The sequence below is a fragment of the Bidens hawaiensis genome, unplaced genomic scaffold, assembly GCF_021521415.1.
Source record: "Bidens hawaiensis isolate Kalapana, Puna unplaced genomic scaffold, B.hawaiensis_p1.1 tig00035428_1, whole genome shotgun sequence".
Classification (NCBI taxonomy): domain Eukaryota; kingdom Viridiplantae; phylum Streptophyta; class Magnoliopsida; order Asterales; family Asteraceae; genus Bidens; species Bidens hawaiensis.
The window spans coordinates 175274-192510 of record NW_027505367.1 but is presented as its reverse complement, the minus strand read 5'-3'; the positions used below and the strand labels follow the sequence as shown (position 1 = coordinate 192510).

The 17237-nt window shown below is 36.2% G+C and overlaps 1 protein-coding gene across 1 annotated transcript; it reads right to left on the bottom strand.

Annotated features, from left to right (window-relative positions):
• Positions 1-6357: 6357 nt before the first annotated feature.
• Positions 6358-12227, bottom strand: LOC143612719 (uncharacterized). Its single transcript, XM_077086634.1, has 2 exons — positions 9942-12227; positions 6358-6895 (listed from the first exon to the last, which is right to left on the bottom strand). The coding sequence occupies exon 1, from the start codon at positions 11698-11700 to the stop codon at positions 10876-10878; it is 825 nt and encodes a 274-aa protein (XP_076942749.1). The 5' UTR covers positions 11701-12227; the 3' UTR covers positions 6358-6895; positions 9942-10875.
• Between the last annotated feature and the right edge of the window lie 5010 nt (positions 12228-17237).

The following is a 17237-nucleotide window of genomic DNA, read 5'->3' as shown; positions in this document are numbered from 1 at the left end:
AGTAACGATTCAATGTCTTCTCCCGATTCTGGACTAAACAAATCAAATTCACGCTTGAGCTCCCGTGCGTGAATTTCTCTAAGTGAGTCAGATCCTTCACATCGTTCAACCAGTGCGTTCCAAAGAGTTGACGCTGTTGTAAACTGGTTAAACTGATGGAAGAGATCACTGGAGAGTGCTTGTGATAGTAAGGAGAAGGCTTTCTTCTCAGCATCGAAGGCTATCTTTTGTTCTTCAGACAGCCTAAAGTAACTCAAAGTCTCACCATCATCATTTGTCGGATGCACCCAAGTTGTCTGGACAGCTTCCCAAAGTCCAGGATTTACACCTGTTATATGAATTTGAAATCTTGTCTTCCAGGTTGTAAAATCGTTTAAAGTCATTAGCTTTGGTGGCTTGTTATAGCTTCCCGATTCAGAATCACTTTCGAGAATCGATTGAATCCTCTTGTTGGTACTCGAACTTGTAGCATCTTTGTTTCTTTGCTTTAACGTTGAACTGTTGATCGAATGAGTTTGTTTCGATCGGATGAGTGACCTATTCGATCGAATGTGTTCTGGTTCGATCGAATGTCTCTCTGAAATACTGATCTGTTCTTCTGAAAGTTATTCGATCGAAAGTGAATCTGGTTCGATCGAATGGGTTGAGAGGTTCGATCGAAAGAGTTTCTGGTTCAATCGAACGGGTTCTGACAGTCGAATAGGACAAAGATCGAATCGGCGGATCGAATAAAAGACTTATTCGATCGAATGGTGACTAATTCGATCGAATGAACAAATCTGGTTCGATCGAATGAACTAGGAGTAATTCACGGCGGGAAAAACTGATTCGGTCAAAGTTCAAACTTGTTCGATCGAATAGGAAGGCTATTCGATCGAATGAGTTCCAAAAATAGACACGTTCGATCGGAAAATCTGGAAATTCCAAAATTAGAAGATTTTGACGGATTTTCGAATTTTGAATCAAAAACACGAATTTTGAAAGATCAAGAGGCAAATTAAGATCGAAATATGACTTTTAACACAAAAACAACTTAAGACCAACCAAAAAACGGATCAAAACCACCAAAAATACGAAGAACACGAAGAACGCGAAGAACGTTCTTGACGAAACTCGAACTTTTATCACACAATTCTAAGATCAAAACACCAAAATATGACAATTTTAACAGTTTTTGACAAGAACACGACGAACACCAAGATCAAAAACACCAAAAATTCGGAATTTTCCGGCAAAAATTACGATTTTCGCGAGAAAAACACGAATTTCACCACGAATCTAACGTGAATCAAGAACCAAAGGCTCTGATACCACTTTGTCGGACCGGTGCGGGACACGGTTTCCCAACGATTCACGGGGCAACGTGTTAGAGTGCGGAATCCTCTAACACGGCGATTCGGTGGTGATCAACAACGCACGGTTACGATTCCTAAGACGGTTTGACACCTAGGGACGGAGGAAAAGACCGACACGACGAAGATTGGCAGAGAGGATTTTCGGCAGTAGCAGGTTCGTGACTGTGTGTAATGTGTGTTCTCCCTCGTGAAATTTCCTAAGTTTCGTTTATATATCGTATACTGATTCGATCGAATGAGTATCTCATTCGATCGAATGAGTCCTGGTTCGATCGAATCAGTCACTGATTCGATCGAATCAGTTTCTTTTGACATTTTCAGTCCGTTAACTTGGTTTCACGATCGTTATTTTCATATCGAACCATCCTGATAGAACTGGGGACATACACATGACATTTCATGTCCTAACAACGAGCAATCATTGCGGCCACTTCCGCCTCAGACAAAGGGTTTGTTTTCTTCGGGGCCATTCTATAAAATAATCAATTATATAATAATCAATATTGTTTCACTATGATCAACACAACTTTACAATATTACAATTTCACAACACATAACTATACCAAAGAAAACACGTTTGTATTAATTATAATCATTACTGTACATATGCATCCAAAATTAGCGCATAGGCTTAACCTGGTATAGGCCAGCGCTTGTATATGCGTATCAAAATTTGTCACTAAGTGACATGTAGACTTAACCCGATAAGGGCCAGTGCTTGAAATAGTGCTAAACCACAAATAACTCCCAAGTCAGCCCAACATGCTGTAACAAAATGCTACTTGGGATATCAAAAGACTATATACATAAGACTAGACTACTATGTCCTATCCATTCTTTGCAACATGGAGCCACAACCAAACAACAGCAGCCACTAGGGCCGCATTAACCGCTAAGCATACCCCCAGTAGTATCATCGCTCGATCCTGACGCCCGTGGCTGTGAGCACTGGATCTTTGCACAATTCTGATTTCTTGCTGCATGTACCGCATGTGATCTTGCATATCATGTCTATGCAGGTTTAGGTTATTTATAGAATGTGATTGGTCTAAAAGCTGATCAGTTGCTAAACCAAACCATGCTGAATCAGAATAACGAGGTGGCTCAGGTACCGGGGCGGGTAAACCCCAAGTAGGAATAGGTATCTCAGTGACCTGGACACGTGATGTTTCTCCCCTATGGTACGTAGATCGAGGTGGGAGAGAAGTGTGCTCAGGTGGACGCACTGAAATGCGAGCGGTCTGACGGTTTTTAATAGTGGGTGGGGGTACTGGTGTATGCTGTACAGGTGGAGTAGGGAATCTGGGTGCTCTAACAGGTGAATGATAAGCACTAGTAGCTCCCTGTCCTGCAACATTCCTAGGGGATTCCCTAGGGGGATAGGTGTCACAACGGTAACCCGATAAGTCGGGTTGATCTGCGGGTACCTCGCGTGGAATTACCGCATCTGCACCTTCTTCCATTTCCTCTGGTTCCTCCTCAGTTTCCTCTTCCGGATCCTCCTCTTCCTCCTCAGGCCCTGTTGGTAGGGTATTAGGTAAACGATCAGTAGATCTTGACATATTCCTGCACAATTGTTAGTGATAAGAATAATATCCTTCTATATTAATCATAGTAAAATACATGTAAGTATTTATACACATAAGCACAAATAATCGTTTATATACACAGATATTTATTTATTATTATATTTTATACACATATGTTGCTGTTTTTACCTATTCGATTGTTTATCGACTTCTTCTCGAATTTCCTCATACAAACAAGTCTGTTATTACGTTCCGGACCATAATAACCCACTTGTCCATTCGCGTTCATCACGAGAATCATTCGTGTATATTATTTAATATTATTTTATTCCCAGAGTTAATCGAGCCTACGGTTATCTTAGGGTATCCTAAGGGACATCCTAATTCTTTATAACCAATGGCTCTGATACCAACTTCTGTCACACCCCGACTAGGTGGTTGCGGAAGCGTAATACGGGAATGTAACAGATAACACTGTTATCAACAACATTGTTTATAACGAAATTCATAAACTAATTTACATCATATTACATGGGTAGGTACTATGTTTACAAACTAGGTGAAAACACATAACCGGTTTACGAGCTTCTTATTCAGTATTATATCAGCGTCTATTCACAGCTATTCAACTTTCCTTCTAACACCAAACATGTAAGCAAGTCATTCCACTTTTGCTTTACCTGAAAAGCATGTTAAAACGGGTCAACTACGTCTAGTTGGTGAGTTTCAAGTTTCACGAGTATCAATGAAATCAGTACACGAGTTCGTAAAGTTTATAGTGTGTATGTATATATGTCTGTGTATGATGTATTATACTAAGCCACAAGTGAAACCGAAACGAGCTAAAACACATGGCCTCCACTGCCCATCGCACTCCCGTTGGCATTTAACAGCCACTTTGCCCCAAGTATGTACTATGTCTAACACCACATAGCAGTATGTAAAAATATAATGACAATGTGCAACTGGGTTTACATATGTTCCGGCATACCCCTCCGGCTCTGTCAGTTGGGTTTGTCAAACCGATAGTACTATCCACACGTCACCGGCACGAAGTTAATCACTTGTGTTTGTGGGGACTTGTCAAGTGTTAGTACTTAGATAATCCACATCATCACACGTTTTCAAGTATATCAGTTTATGTAAACATGCTTTTCACCCCAAAAGTTCGTAAAACAGTTTAGAAAGTGGGGGTCGTGAAACTCACCTTATCGTAGTTCGCACAGAAATCACGTATCAATAAGTCAGATGCCTTGTTTATAGCCTGATTCCCATAAACGGTATCGTATCGTTAATACTAGTACAGTGTTCAAGCTAAGTCAGGCTGTATAGATAATCTGGGTATAGCTGTTAGGCCCAGAACATGACCATAGTCTTAGATTGTGACGTTGTATACTATGAAATGTTTAAAACTGGATTTGGCTCAGTTTCACCGTTTCCCGAGCCTAGCTCAGTTGATCGTTTATACGTTTCGGGATTAGGTAAGATCACATAAAACTTAAGTAAATATATTGATTAATAAAATAATTTATTTATGAAAGAATTTTAAGGTTTCGGTGTCTGGTTTGATCGCAGGGTTCGTTTCCGTTTTCACACGGGTTTGATTATACAAAACGCGCACAATCCACCCGATTTGTCCGGAATTCTCGTAAAAAGTTCGTTTTTATCAATATCATTCAAAAATATGATATTTGACCACTTTTGACATTTTGACATACCAGTCAGTCCGTTAAACACAAAACTGCCGGTTTCGTTAAAACAATTATAATTTAAATCTTTGATTAATCATAACTAAATATGTACTTATATATAAATTATGTAAATTTTTGTAAAAATACATTAAGACATGGAGAATTTTATAAAAATATTTTCAGAAATTTTATGATTAATTATTTATTTATAAAAATTCATTTAATAGGTTATAATCGTGTAATAAATGGTCCGTTTATATCAAACGACCTCCGAAAAATCCGATAATTTTTACCAATGACCTTAATGTTATTACATAGCCCCTGCAAAATTTCCAGAACCTAACTCTTTTGACAAAATGCCTTTTTGTGCGTTTTTCGGCTGTTAAAATTCGGTTAAGCCATGATTGCACAAACCATACTTAGACATTTCCAATGATTCCCAAACTTTACCAGTGATCTTACCATCACATATTAAACTCCAAAACCAAGTTTCATAATTTTTCAATATGTTTAGCTATTTTTCCCAAATAAACGCTCATAAACGGAAATAAATTCACCAAATATTCTCCGTTTATCGAAAAATTACCAAATTTGAACAGGGACTCATTTATATGATCCCTAATGTCCCTGCAAGTTTTCACAAGCTAACAACAAGCACGTCACAACCTAATACTAAACAGCCCCAAAACGAGTATTACGGGTTTACCTTGTCGGTTTTCGATGAATTTTGCTAGCTTAAACGACTTTCCGGGTCTCGGGTTGCAAACTCAGTATATCTACATATCATATAACATCAAACCAAGCATAAATCATCCATGTAACAGCCTTGATAATTAGGGTTTCGGTTTTGTGTTCAAACCGAACTTTCTAACCGTAAAAACGTTGTATTCATGTTCTAATCCGCGTTTTTGACCAAAAAAGTATATGTTCCTGGTTTGTAAACATGTTTAACATCAAAACATGGTTTTACTTGATTTTTAGGGTTTTTGGATGGTTAAACATGTTTAAAACTAATTAAGGAGTAATTTTTCATGGTTAAACTTTGTTAATCATGGTTAAAACTCAAAGAAAATCACTAATTACCTTAGGTTTTTGAAAGTTTCTGGAGTTTTACTTTGCAGCTGCTTGGACTTCAAAATTTTGAGAGTTGAAATGAATAAGAATACTTAAGATGTAAGTTATATAAAAAGGAATGTATGGTTTGGTGGCTGGCGATCGGAATTATTGGAGGGCCCTTAATGGGCTGTTTTGGCCCATTAATTTAATTATACAAGCCCAAACATGAAAAGCCCACTTCAAATTTAGTTCGGGTTCGGTTTTTCGCAAGAAAATTAATTCGGGTGTGAGAAATAGCGCAAAAACGAGTGTTTTTCAGCTTATTTTTGTAAAATAAGAAAAACGTACTGACTCGTTGTAAAATCCCAAAATATTTTCACGGATTGCTTAGAACATGTCATATAAGTGTTTTATAAATCTTTTTCGGCTTCACGGATGCTACAATGCTTGTTTTGATATTAATGATTGCGTTTAAGCTTATAGCGTATCGATAAACGAAACCTTTTTCGTTTAAAGAGTTTTAAACGTACTGGGGCCTAAATATCAATATGTTAGCCTCTATAACATATATATAACTCGTATATGACCCCTCAGTATGTATACGGGTCATAATTATTATCGGTCGGTTACTCGTTTAAGCACTACGAATTAACCGATTTATCGTTTACTTGTTACGTAATGAATATAGTATACCTCGTTTTGTCACGAATGTCACAGAACCCCTTATCAGCTTCATCTTTCAAATACTGTGACAGATCATTCATTTGTCTTCCAACCATTCTACTTATGTTTCGATAGTCATACATATTGAGTCTGGCCATTCTTTCCAATTGTTCTTGAGTGTATTCATAAAAATCACTCCTCACTACTATATCTCTCAATAATCTGCTTTCCATAATCACTTTCAAAGATTCCCTAACATAATAAATTAGAGTTCTCTTGGAAGATCCACATTTGATTGTGATCTTGTTGTTCTTTGTGATACAGACCTACTTGATTCACCTCTTTCACCTTGTGGGTGTCTTCTTGAGTTTGGAGGCCTGAATGGAATGGACTTATTTGGTTTTCTAGGCCCCAAATTAAAGGTTTTGATGTAGATTGAAGTTACCATCTCAGGTGGGAGGTTGGCCAGTTCAACAAGGTCTTGTCTGGCTAGTTCATTTAGAAGAAGCATCATCTTTTCTGTACCAGGATTGTCGGACAATCCTGCAGGCACAAACCTTCCAACATCAAAGCTTCTAGGGTTCTCACCTTCCCTTAGAGCCTTTTGTAACATTCGTAACATAACGAGGTATATTATATTCACTATGTAGCAAGTAAACGATAAATCGGTTAATTCGTAGTGCTTAAACGAGTAACCGACCGATACTAATTATGACCCGTATACATACTAAGGGGTCATATACGAGTTATAGATATATTATAGAGACTAACATATTGATATTTAGGCCCCAGTACGTTTAAAACTCTTTAAACGAAAAGGTTTCGTTTATCGATACGCTATAAGCTTAAACGCAATCGTTAATATCAAAACGAGCATTGTAGCATCCGTTAAGCCGAAAAAGATTTATAAAACACTTATATGACATGTTCTAAGCAATCCGTGAAAATATTTTCGAATTTTACAACGAGTCGGTACGTTTTTCTAATTTTAAAAAAAGAAGCTGAAAAACACTCGTTTTCGCGCTGGTTTTCGCGCTCAAACTAGTTTTCTTGCGAAAAACCAAACCCGAATTAAATTTTGGACCAAATTTTACGTATGGCACGAATACCGAGACACCATTGGGCCAAAATGGAGGCCCAATGGGCCTTATACATTGGCGGCCGCAAAGGGGGCAGCCCACCCCCCTTCTAGTATTTTCTATATAAAAAAAATTTAGAGAAATTTTGGACCAACTTTTCCAGAAAATACTTACCCTTGCTGTTCTTCTTCATCCTCCATCCCAAACCCTAAGGTAAATATTGATTTTTACATTGATATTAACCATGATTAACATAGTTTAACCATGAAAAATTAATCCTTGATTAGTTTTAAACATGTTTAACCATCCAAAAAGCATAAAAATCAAGTAAAATCATGTTTTGATGTTAAACATGTTTACAAACAAGGAATATATACTTTTTTGATCAAAAACGCAGATTAGAACATGAATACAACGTTTTTACGGTTTGAAAGTTCGGTTTGAACCCAAAACCGAAACCCTAATTATCAAGGCTGTTACATGGATGATTTACACTTGGTTTTATGTTATATGATATTTAGATACACTGAGTTTACAACCCAAGAACCGGAAATTCGTTTAAGCTAGCAAAACTCATCGAAAACCGACAAGGTAAACCCGTAACACTCGTTTAAGGGCTGTTTAGTATTAGGTTGTGACGTGCTTGTTGTTAGCTTGTGAAAATTTTCAGGGACATTAGCGATCTTATAAATGAGTCCCTGTTCAAATTTGGTAATTTTTCGATAAACGGAGAATATTTGGTGAATTTATTTCCGTTTATGAGCGTTTATTTGGGAAAAATAGCTAAAAATATTGAAAAATTATGAAATTTTGTTTTGGAGATTAATATGTGATGGTAAGATCAATGTTAAAGTTTGGGGATCATTGGAAATTCCTAAGTATGGTTTGTGCAATTATGATTTAACCGAATTTTAACAGCCGAAAAATGCACAAAAAGGCATTTTTTTCAAAAGAGTTAGGTTCTAATTTTGCAGGGGCTATGTAATAATATTGAGGAAATTTTTAAAAATATAGGATTTTTCGGAGGTCGTTTGATATAAACGGGCCATTTATTACACGATTATAACCTATTAAATGAATTTTTAAAAATAAATAATTAATCATAAAATTTCTGAAAATATTTTTATAAAATTCTCCATATTTTAATGTATTTTTATAAAAATTTACATAATTAGTATATAAGTACATATTTAGTTATGATTAATCAAAGATTTAAATTATTATTGTTTTAACGAAACCGGCAGTTTGATGTTTAACGGACTGACTGGTACGTCAAAATATCAAAAGTGATCAAATATTGTATTTTTGGATAAAATTGATAAAAACGAACTTTTTACGAGAATTCCGGACAATTCGGGTGGATTGTACGCGTCTTGTATAATCAAACCCGTGTGAAAACGGAAACGAACCCTGCGATCAATCCAGATACCGAAACCTTAAAATTCTTTTTTAAATTAAATCATTTTATCAATCAATATGTTTACTTAAGTTTTTATGATCTTATCTATTCCCGAAACGCGTAAACGATCAACTTGGCTAGGCTCGGAAAACGGTGAAACTGAGCCAAATCTGATTTTAAGTGTTTCACAGTATGCAACGTCAAAATCTAAGACTATGGTCATGTTTTGGGCCTAACAGCTATAACCAAACTAGTTATACAGCCCGATTTGGCTTAAACACTGTACTAGTATTAACAGTACGATACCGATTATAGGATACAAGCTATAATCGAGGCATAACACTTACTGACGTATATTACCTGCTCGAACTACAATAAGGTGGGTTTCACGACCCCACTTTCTAAACTGTTTTACGAACTTTTGGGGTGGAAAGCATGTTTACATATACTTATATACTTGAAAACGTGTGGTGATGTGAATTATCTAAGTACTAACACTTGAAAGTCCCCACAAACACAAGTGATTAACTTCGTGCCGGTGACGTGTGCATAGTACTATCGGTTTGACAAACCCAACTGACAGAGCTGGTGGGGTATGCCGGAACATGTTAACCAAGTTTCACATTGTCATTTAAACTTATTACATATTGCTATGTGGTGTTAGATATAGTACATACTTGGCGAAAAGTGGCTGTTAAATGCCAACGGAGTGCATGGGCAGGGGTGGCCATGTGTTTTAGCTCGTTTCGGTTTCACTTGTGGCTTAGTATAATACATCATACACATACATGTATACATACACACTGTAAACTTTACGAACTCGTATACTGATTTCGTTGATACTCGTGAAACTTGAAACTCACCAACAAGACGTAGTTAACCTGTTTTAACATGCTTTTCAGGTAAAGCAAAGGTGGAATGATTTGCTTACGTTCTTGGTGTTAGGAATGAAGTTGAATAGCTGTGAATAGACGCAGATATATAATATTGGATAAGAAGCTCGTAAACCGGTTATGTGATTCTCATCTAGTTCGTAAACATAGTACCAACCCATGTAATATAATGTAAATTAGTTTGTGAATTTCTTTATAAACAATGTTGTTGATACCAGTATTATCTGTTACATTCCCGTTTTACGCTTCCGCAACTACCTAGTCGGGGTGTGACACCTTTTCCCATTCTGCCTTTTGAATATAGAAGAGTTCTTTCAAGTCTTCCTTTTCTAAGGCATTAAAAGAAGCTTCATCCATACCTCTCTGATTTAACATTATACCCCTCAATATATTGATCATTTCTGCATTTTCCCGAGGAATTATTCGTTGATCTTTAGGTTCAGAGTTTGACTCCTCTGGGATTGGTGTTTCAACAGTGGGTACTTCTTTTGATTCTCTTTTTCAGCTTGTTTCTTTTGTTTTTCCCTCAAAGTCATTATCTTTCTTTTCTTTGCATGAGGTTCATCAGCTGATTCAGACTGTTTGGTTGAAGGTTCAGGTTGTGATCTTTTGAGTCTTTCCTTTCTTTTCATTTTGTTGTATTGATCCAACACTGACTCTTTTGTCAGACTTTCAACCATAGCAGGCTTCACTCCCTTCTCTAGTAGGTATCTATACATACCTCCAAACTTCTTTTTCAACTCTTCTATCTTTTCAGCCTCTTCATTCTCTTTTACAAACTTTTCAACAACCTTTTCTTTTTCACTATTCTACAGATCATGAAGTTTGTCAATGTTGTAGTGACTAAGGTCCTATTCAGAGTACCCATGCTTTCTGAGATAGTCTCTATACTTCTGGGCATCTATATTCTTTTGTTGCATTGCTCTTTTGACCTTTTTATTTTCTTCTTCAAGTCTCTTTTCCAATTCTTCATCATTCAATTTAGAGATGCTCTCAAAGCTCACACCAATTTCCTTTAACTTGATAATCAAAGGATTTTTTAATTTGGCTTCAAGTATACTCAGTTCAATGTTAGCCCTCTGTTCATCAGTCATTGTAACATGTGGGGACTCAACATTAACAGCTTCACCTCCTTTCCCTTGATCATCATTATTGTTATCATCAGAATCATCAGTCTCATCCTCCTCCTCAGTTGATTCATCAACTGCATCTATCTTTGGCTCATCAGAGGATGTTCTGAATTTGGATTACTAGTATCAGGAACATCAGGAACACCAGGCAGCTTTTCTCCTGGTTGCAAGGTTTGTAATGGTATTACTTTGATTGGTCTTGAATCATCATCAGGATGAGATTCAGCTTTTCTTTTCCTTGCATACACTTGTTCAAACTTTTTAGCTCTTTCCATCTTGATTCTGATGATGTTGGCCATCATTTCTTCAATAGTTTCACCAGATGGCCTCTCAGGTTCCTTTTGGGGCACTTGTTCAGATTCATGAGCCTTTTCAGACTCAGTTGGGTTTTTTGTAGCAAATTTGCTCAACACTATGGCTAGTGAGTTGTCTGCTTCCTCAACCCTTTTTAACTTAATCAAAGCTTCAATTACTTCTTGATCTTCAGCCTCATCTTCATTTATCATCTTGGAGATATTGTCCTGATTGATCAAAGCTTCTTGCTTTGCTATTTCTTCTTGTGTCAGGGTTTGGGAAAGTATCTCCCTATGCCTTGTTATTCTCATAATATCATCAATCTCCCTTCTTTCAGCAGCAGCCGCCTCTTGTCTTTCTCTATTCAGAATGTCTTTCTTAGATTTTTCTTTGACAGGCTCATCTTCAATTGTCTTTGCCTTTCCCTTACTCAATCTTCTCTGTAGCTCTTCTTCTGTTTCAGGCTCAATTTCATCAATCTCTCTATATAAATTTTCCATCTCTTCATCATGCTCTACAGTCTTGGAACTACTTGCATGGTTATCAGTTTCTGGTTCATTGTGTATAAGTTCCTCAGTAGCAGCATTCAATGATTTCCTCAGTTTGAACATCAGTTAAATTATTAGTGGCAACATTAGTTAAATTATCAGTAGCCACATAAGTGGTAGCTACATTCTTTTCAACATTTGTCATTTCATTTCCACCTTCTGTCTCCTCATCATTCCTTTCCTCATCATTCTCCTTATTCCATACCACTTTCACAATCTCATCATTCACATCATAATCCTGTTCTGCACCATCAGGTATATCAGCCTCATAATCTATCTCTTAAATTCTCCTATCCTCACTATCCTCAGCCTCACTATCATAAGCATTCAAAATTAATTTCAAGACATCCACAGTCTCAACACTTGTATCCATCTCCTTCTCAGTTTCAACATTCACTATAGTGTCAATTGGCATCTTTTCATTCTCCCCCTGTTTTGGGGCAGCTGAGGTCTTCTCAACCTCCTGCTCCAGGGCTTGAATTCTCATTTCAGCTTGTGCCAACTTATCAAGTAACATAACATTTTCATTACTTACCTCCTCATTCTTTCTCTTCAATGTTGCATTTTCTAACATTAAGTCCAAATTTTTTTTGAAATAAGTCTGTATAGGTTTGTGGGGATGTAGGTGGTGTAGAAAATATGTTTTCAGTGATAGGGCTTCGGCTGGGTGATGTTGTTGGAAAAGTGTGTAGGTTTGATGGTAATGAGTCAGGAATGTAAGGTTCATGTTCAAGTATAGGTTGTTGTTGAATGACAGGTTCAATGATGGGTTGGTTTGATGTTTCTGGTTGGCTTGGAATGAATGGATCAGTGTTAATTGGGCTATTTGTTGGTGGGGTTTGTGGTGTTGGGGATATATGAGCTGATATTTCAGGTTGTGATTGGTTTAGGGTTTGGGGTGGGGATTGAGTGGTTTGATGTGGTGGAGTTTGTGGTGGTGATGGTATAGGTTGTTCGGGTTGTTGAGTTTGCTCCCCCTGATCAAGTGCATCAATAATCATGGCTCCTCCAGCCCTTCCTTCATCTCCATCATAATCATTATCATCTCCATCATCTGAATCATCATCATTATCATCTTCTTCACCTCCTTCCTCCTCTGAGCTCAACTCAGGCACCGGCATCACATCCAAGTCATGGTCCAACAACCATGGCAAGACCTCAAACGGCATGTTTGAGTCAAATCTATTGGCAACACCCGGATTTCTGGTTCTTATATATGTGTTAGGATTTTGCAGTAGATGTGTAATGCCAATAGTAGGTAGATCTTGCAATTCACGGTTGAAAATTATCTGTAGGAATCATGGGTATTGCAAGAATCTATCCTTTTCAGCCTTCTTCAACTTTGATACTAATCCCTCAAAGATCATCTTTGAGAAATTGAATGGCAAATCATATATTATCCCAACAGTGGGATTTGCCAGATCATGGCTCATCAAAGTCCATGATCCTTTCCTTGGGGCAAACCCATGTATCACATGATGGATAAGGAACCCATACAACATAGGGAACATTCCCTTCTGAAATTTCCTATCTTTCACTGTTCCTTTATAACCCATCATTTGCTCAAAAATTCTAATCAGGTGAGCAGTGTTGAATTTTATATGGTTTTGGTCATCATCATGCAACTGCAGGCATCGTCTGATCATTCTTTCTGTCACATGTATTTCTTGTCTTGCAACAGTTGCTTCAATTCTTCTCCCATTGATGTCTTCAACAAGTTCAGCCGATCTCCAGAAATCTAGTGAATGATTTCTGTAGATGACAGGACATTCGGTAAAAGCAAAGCTGACATTCGATCGAGCCATCCATTTAATCATTCTTGCCACCGGCTCGTTATCAGGTGTGACTTGTAATAGTGCAAACATGTTGTGATTTGGTTCGAAAACATATTTCGGTTGAACTTCTTCTTCTTTCATATCTGAACAACACAATCAAACATATTCAAAGCGAAATTAGTCATAAAGTTCACTACTTTCAAGTTATAAAAATGAAGAAGAAAGAGCAAAAATCATCAAGAACCTGTTCTTCGACAAGTTTATAACATAAACACATAAACAGAGTATTAGTAATCAATCACATAATTAGAACCCATAATCAACCAATAATGATCGGAAAACAATGTATTATTTCTTACTGAGTCGGATTTAGTGGGCTGGTAAAGTTAGGGTTTGGAAATTTGGATGAATTTATAAGTCGGTTAGGTTTCTTAGTTCAATCAGTGGAAGGAGAGAGAGAGAGAGTGAGAGAGAGAGAGGGGGAAAAATAATATGTAAAACGTCTCTCACTCCCTCTTATATATCTTTTGAAAGTGGGTTTTAAATGCATTTTGTCTTTTTGTGAGTTATTAACTGTCAAACAGTAATCTTATCCAAAAGGTTACATTTAAAATATCCAACTTCAAAATAGCGAACCTTACTCGGTTTTACTTTTGAAAAGGCTACTTGGCATATACCACTTACCTTAAAGCGTACCCAATAACATTTTAATAATAATAAGAAAAGAACATTGAAGGAAACTTACCCGATACACATGATTGTTTGAGAACTAAACACAAGTTTAAAATAATCACATATAAAAAAACAAATAAGTAACCCTACTAGGAATCAACTAAGATGCCCATAATAGTGTTCATCTAATCATCATACCATGTTTGGATAATTCAATTAATCACTAACTTTACCCATAATATAACTATTCACAATACTCAGTCAAGTATACTTTGGAACAAAGTATACCCGACAAACTTTCAATGTACAAAGTGTACTTGGAAAGTATATTTGAAATTACCAAGTAGACTTGGGAAACTCAAGTGTACCCGAAATCTATGGTGTGCCCGGAGACACTTGTAATTTCACACATATTTAACAAAATTCATCAAGTATACTCAGAAAGAAGAGTGTACTCGAAAGTACAAAGTGTACCCGGAAAACAAGGTTTGCCCGGAAACACATGTAACTTTAAAGATAACATATTCACATAAATAACAAAGCTTATTCGGTGTACTAACCTAAGTTAAAAAATTTTGCTTGGTATAACAATCAGCATATAAAATGCAAAGCTTGTTCGAAACAAGAAATATTAGACACAAGTGTGCCCGAAAGTATTTACTTGTTCAAACTTGCTTGAAAAACATATTCACATGTATAGAAATGAAGTCTGCTCGGAAAACTGAGATGTGAGTGTACTCTACTCGGAGAGTTCAAACACTTCAAACCTTACCCGATAAACATGAACTTAGTGCAAAAATGACTAAGTTTGCTCGGAAAAGTTATGAAACATTAAACCTTACCCGAAAATACTTATTCAAATGATTTGTACTCAGAAAGGTTTGAGAATATCAAACCTTGCCCGAAAATCATAAACCTAGCATAAAATGACTAAGTTTACTCGGATAAGTTGTAAAACATCAAACCTTACCCGTATTACTTATTCAACCTATTTTAGGCAAAATGCCACTCTTTTTGACTTAAACCACTAGACAAACACTTGTCAAAGTATATTTTTCATTAAAGAACTTAGTTTAAGAGCAAATGGTGCATTTAGAGATCAAATTTCAGTTGTATTTCCTTTCATAACACTTTCTTTCTTTTAACTGAAAATATCTCAAGTATGAGATCACATTGACTAAATAGCTTCTCAATACTTCATTCTTAGCTTTATTATGACATGATAGACAGGTTAACAGCAGGTGTAAACTTTCCATGAATTTCATTGTTTAGGTGATATGCTTAAGGTTCATTTAGTAGCATAATGCATTAATGGTCAACACTGTTCTATGATGCCTCATATCTCTTCTCAAAGCTTATTTGGCTTTCCCCAGATCACCCCAATTTGACTCCAACCTCTTGTATTTGGTAAAAGATTGTTTTTGTATGACAGAACTTATTGGATCTTTTTGGAATTTTCAATTTCTAACATATATAGAGATTGAACGTTGGACTTACTGTTAAATAACAAGCCTTTCATTCGAGACATGACAGGACTTATTTGAGTGCCCCCATCTATGTAGTTCTTGTTTAAACCCTCTTGTTTGATAAAATATTTAAAAACACTTATCAACTTTTGGTTGATTTATTCATTCTTCCCCTTGTTTTTGATATTTTCTCAAATTTTCTTAAAGCATGTTCTTTGTCATATTTTAAAATGTATCAATTTTGATTAACCAAATAACAACAGGCTTGTGTATGACTGGGTAATCACTTTTCTGCCTATCATTTGGAGAGATCTATCTTGAGACATGCAAAGACAACTATGTATCACCACATAAAGATTAGCATATTCATTAAGTTTATATCACCTTTACTTTTACATCATCATGAAAAGCAACCATACATGCTAATGACTGTACTAAAAGTCCTTTTAGCTTTATAAATCCATATGATTAGTATAAGCAGTCAATGTACTATCATTTCCCAATTCTGTTCTAACACCCCACATTCTCTCAGGTTCCAGGTTAATGGCTATCCTTCTTGTTTGACAGTTGTCAGCAGGACCAAACATACAAAAGTATATGTCCCTTAGGCTTAAAGGCAATGGCATAAATTTAAGTGAGAACAAGTTAGAATTGCCCCAAATGCATTCAGTCTTTGGATTAATGGCTATCCCTTCAAATCTACAAGTTGATGATGGGACCAAACATATACAAGTATATGCTCCTTGGACTTGAGCAAATGACATAATTTTCAGCAACAGTAACTCTTTTGAGATTTTTCATTGAAAATCCTTTTAACTTCTATAAAGCTTGAACTGAATAATCTTATCATATCTCCACACCATTAACAACTTGCTCATGTTTTGACCAAAATAATGTAATTATGCAAAATTCATTAGAAAATTCATTTGATCATTTAATTTTGACATAAGACTCATTTTGACACAAACAGTTGTCACACATAATCAAATCTCAATCAAATATAATATTATCAAGATAAGTAGACAGTACTAACATTCAAGGTCTATCCTATCTTAAGTACATCAGAAGATCAGATAAAGCACACATTCAAGCAATTAAGCAGTGATGTCAGATAAACTTACATTAACAAGTAATTCATTAACAGGAATACTCATCCTAACATCACAAATACACATCTACTGATATTCATGCAAAAACCTCAATCCTATCACAACTTTGCACATATTATCAGTTAAATCACATAATCAAGCATATTCAATCAACATTCATTATGTGTGACCTCTTAAAAATTTATTCAGTTATCACATAGAGGCACACAACTAGGCACACATCCTTAATCAGATTTCATCAGAGTTGATCATTCCCAGGGCTTTCAAAAGAATGTTGAACCTGGTTCTATCAAGTGGTTTGGTGAATAGGTCTGCCAAGTTGTCACATGTATCAACCCTTTGCATTTCAATCAAACCTTTTTCACTACAGTCTCTAATGAAGTGATGTCTGATTTCAATGTGCTTAGATTTAGAGTGTTGTACTGGATTTTTAACACCAAAATATGCAGCAGTGTTATCAATAAGAATAGGGGTTTTCAGAAAATTCAAACCATAGTCCAGCATCTGGTTTTGAATCCAAAGAACTTGTGCACAGCAGGCAGATGCAGCAATGTATTCAGCTTCTACAGTTGAGATTG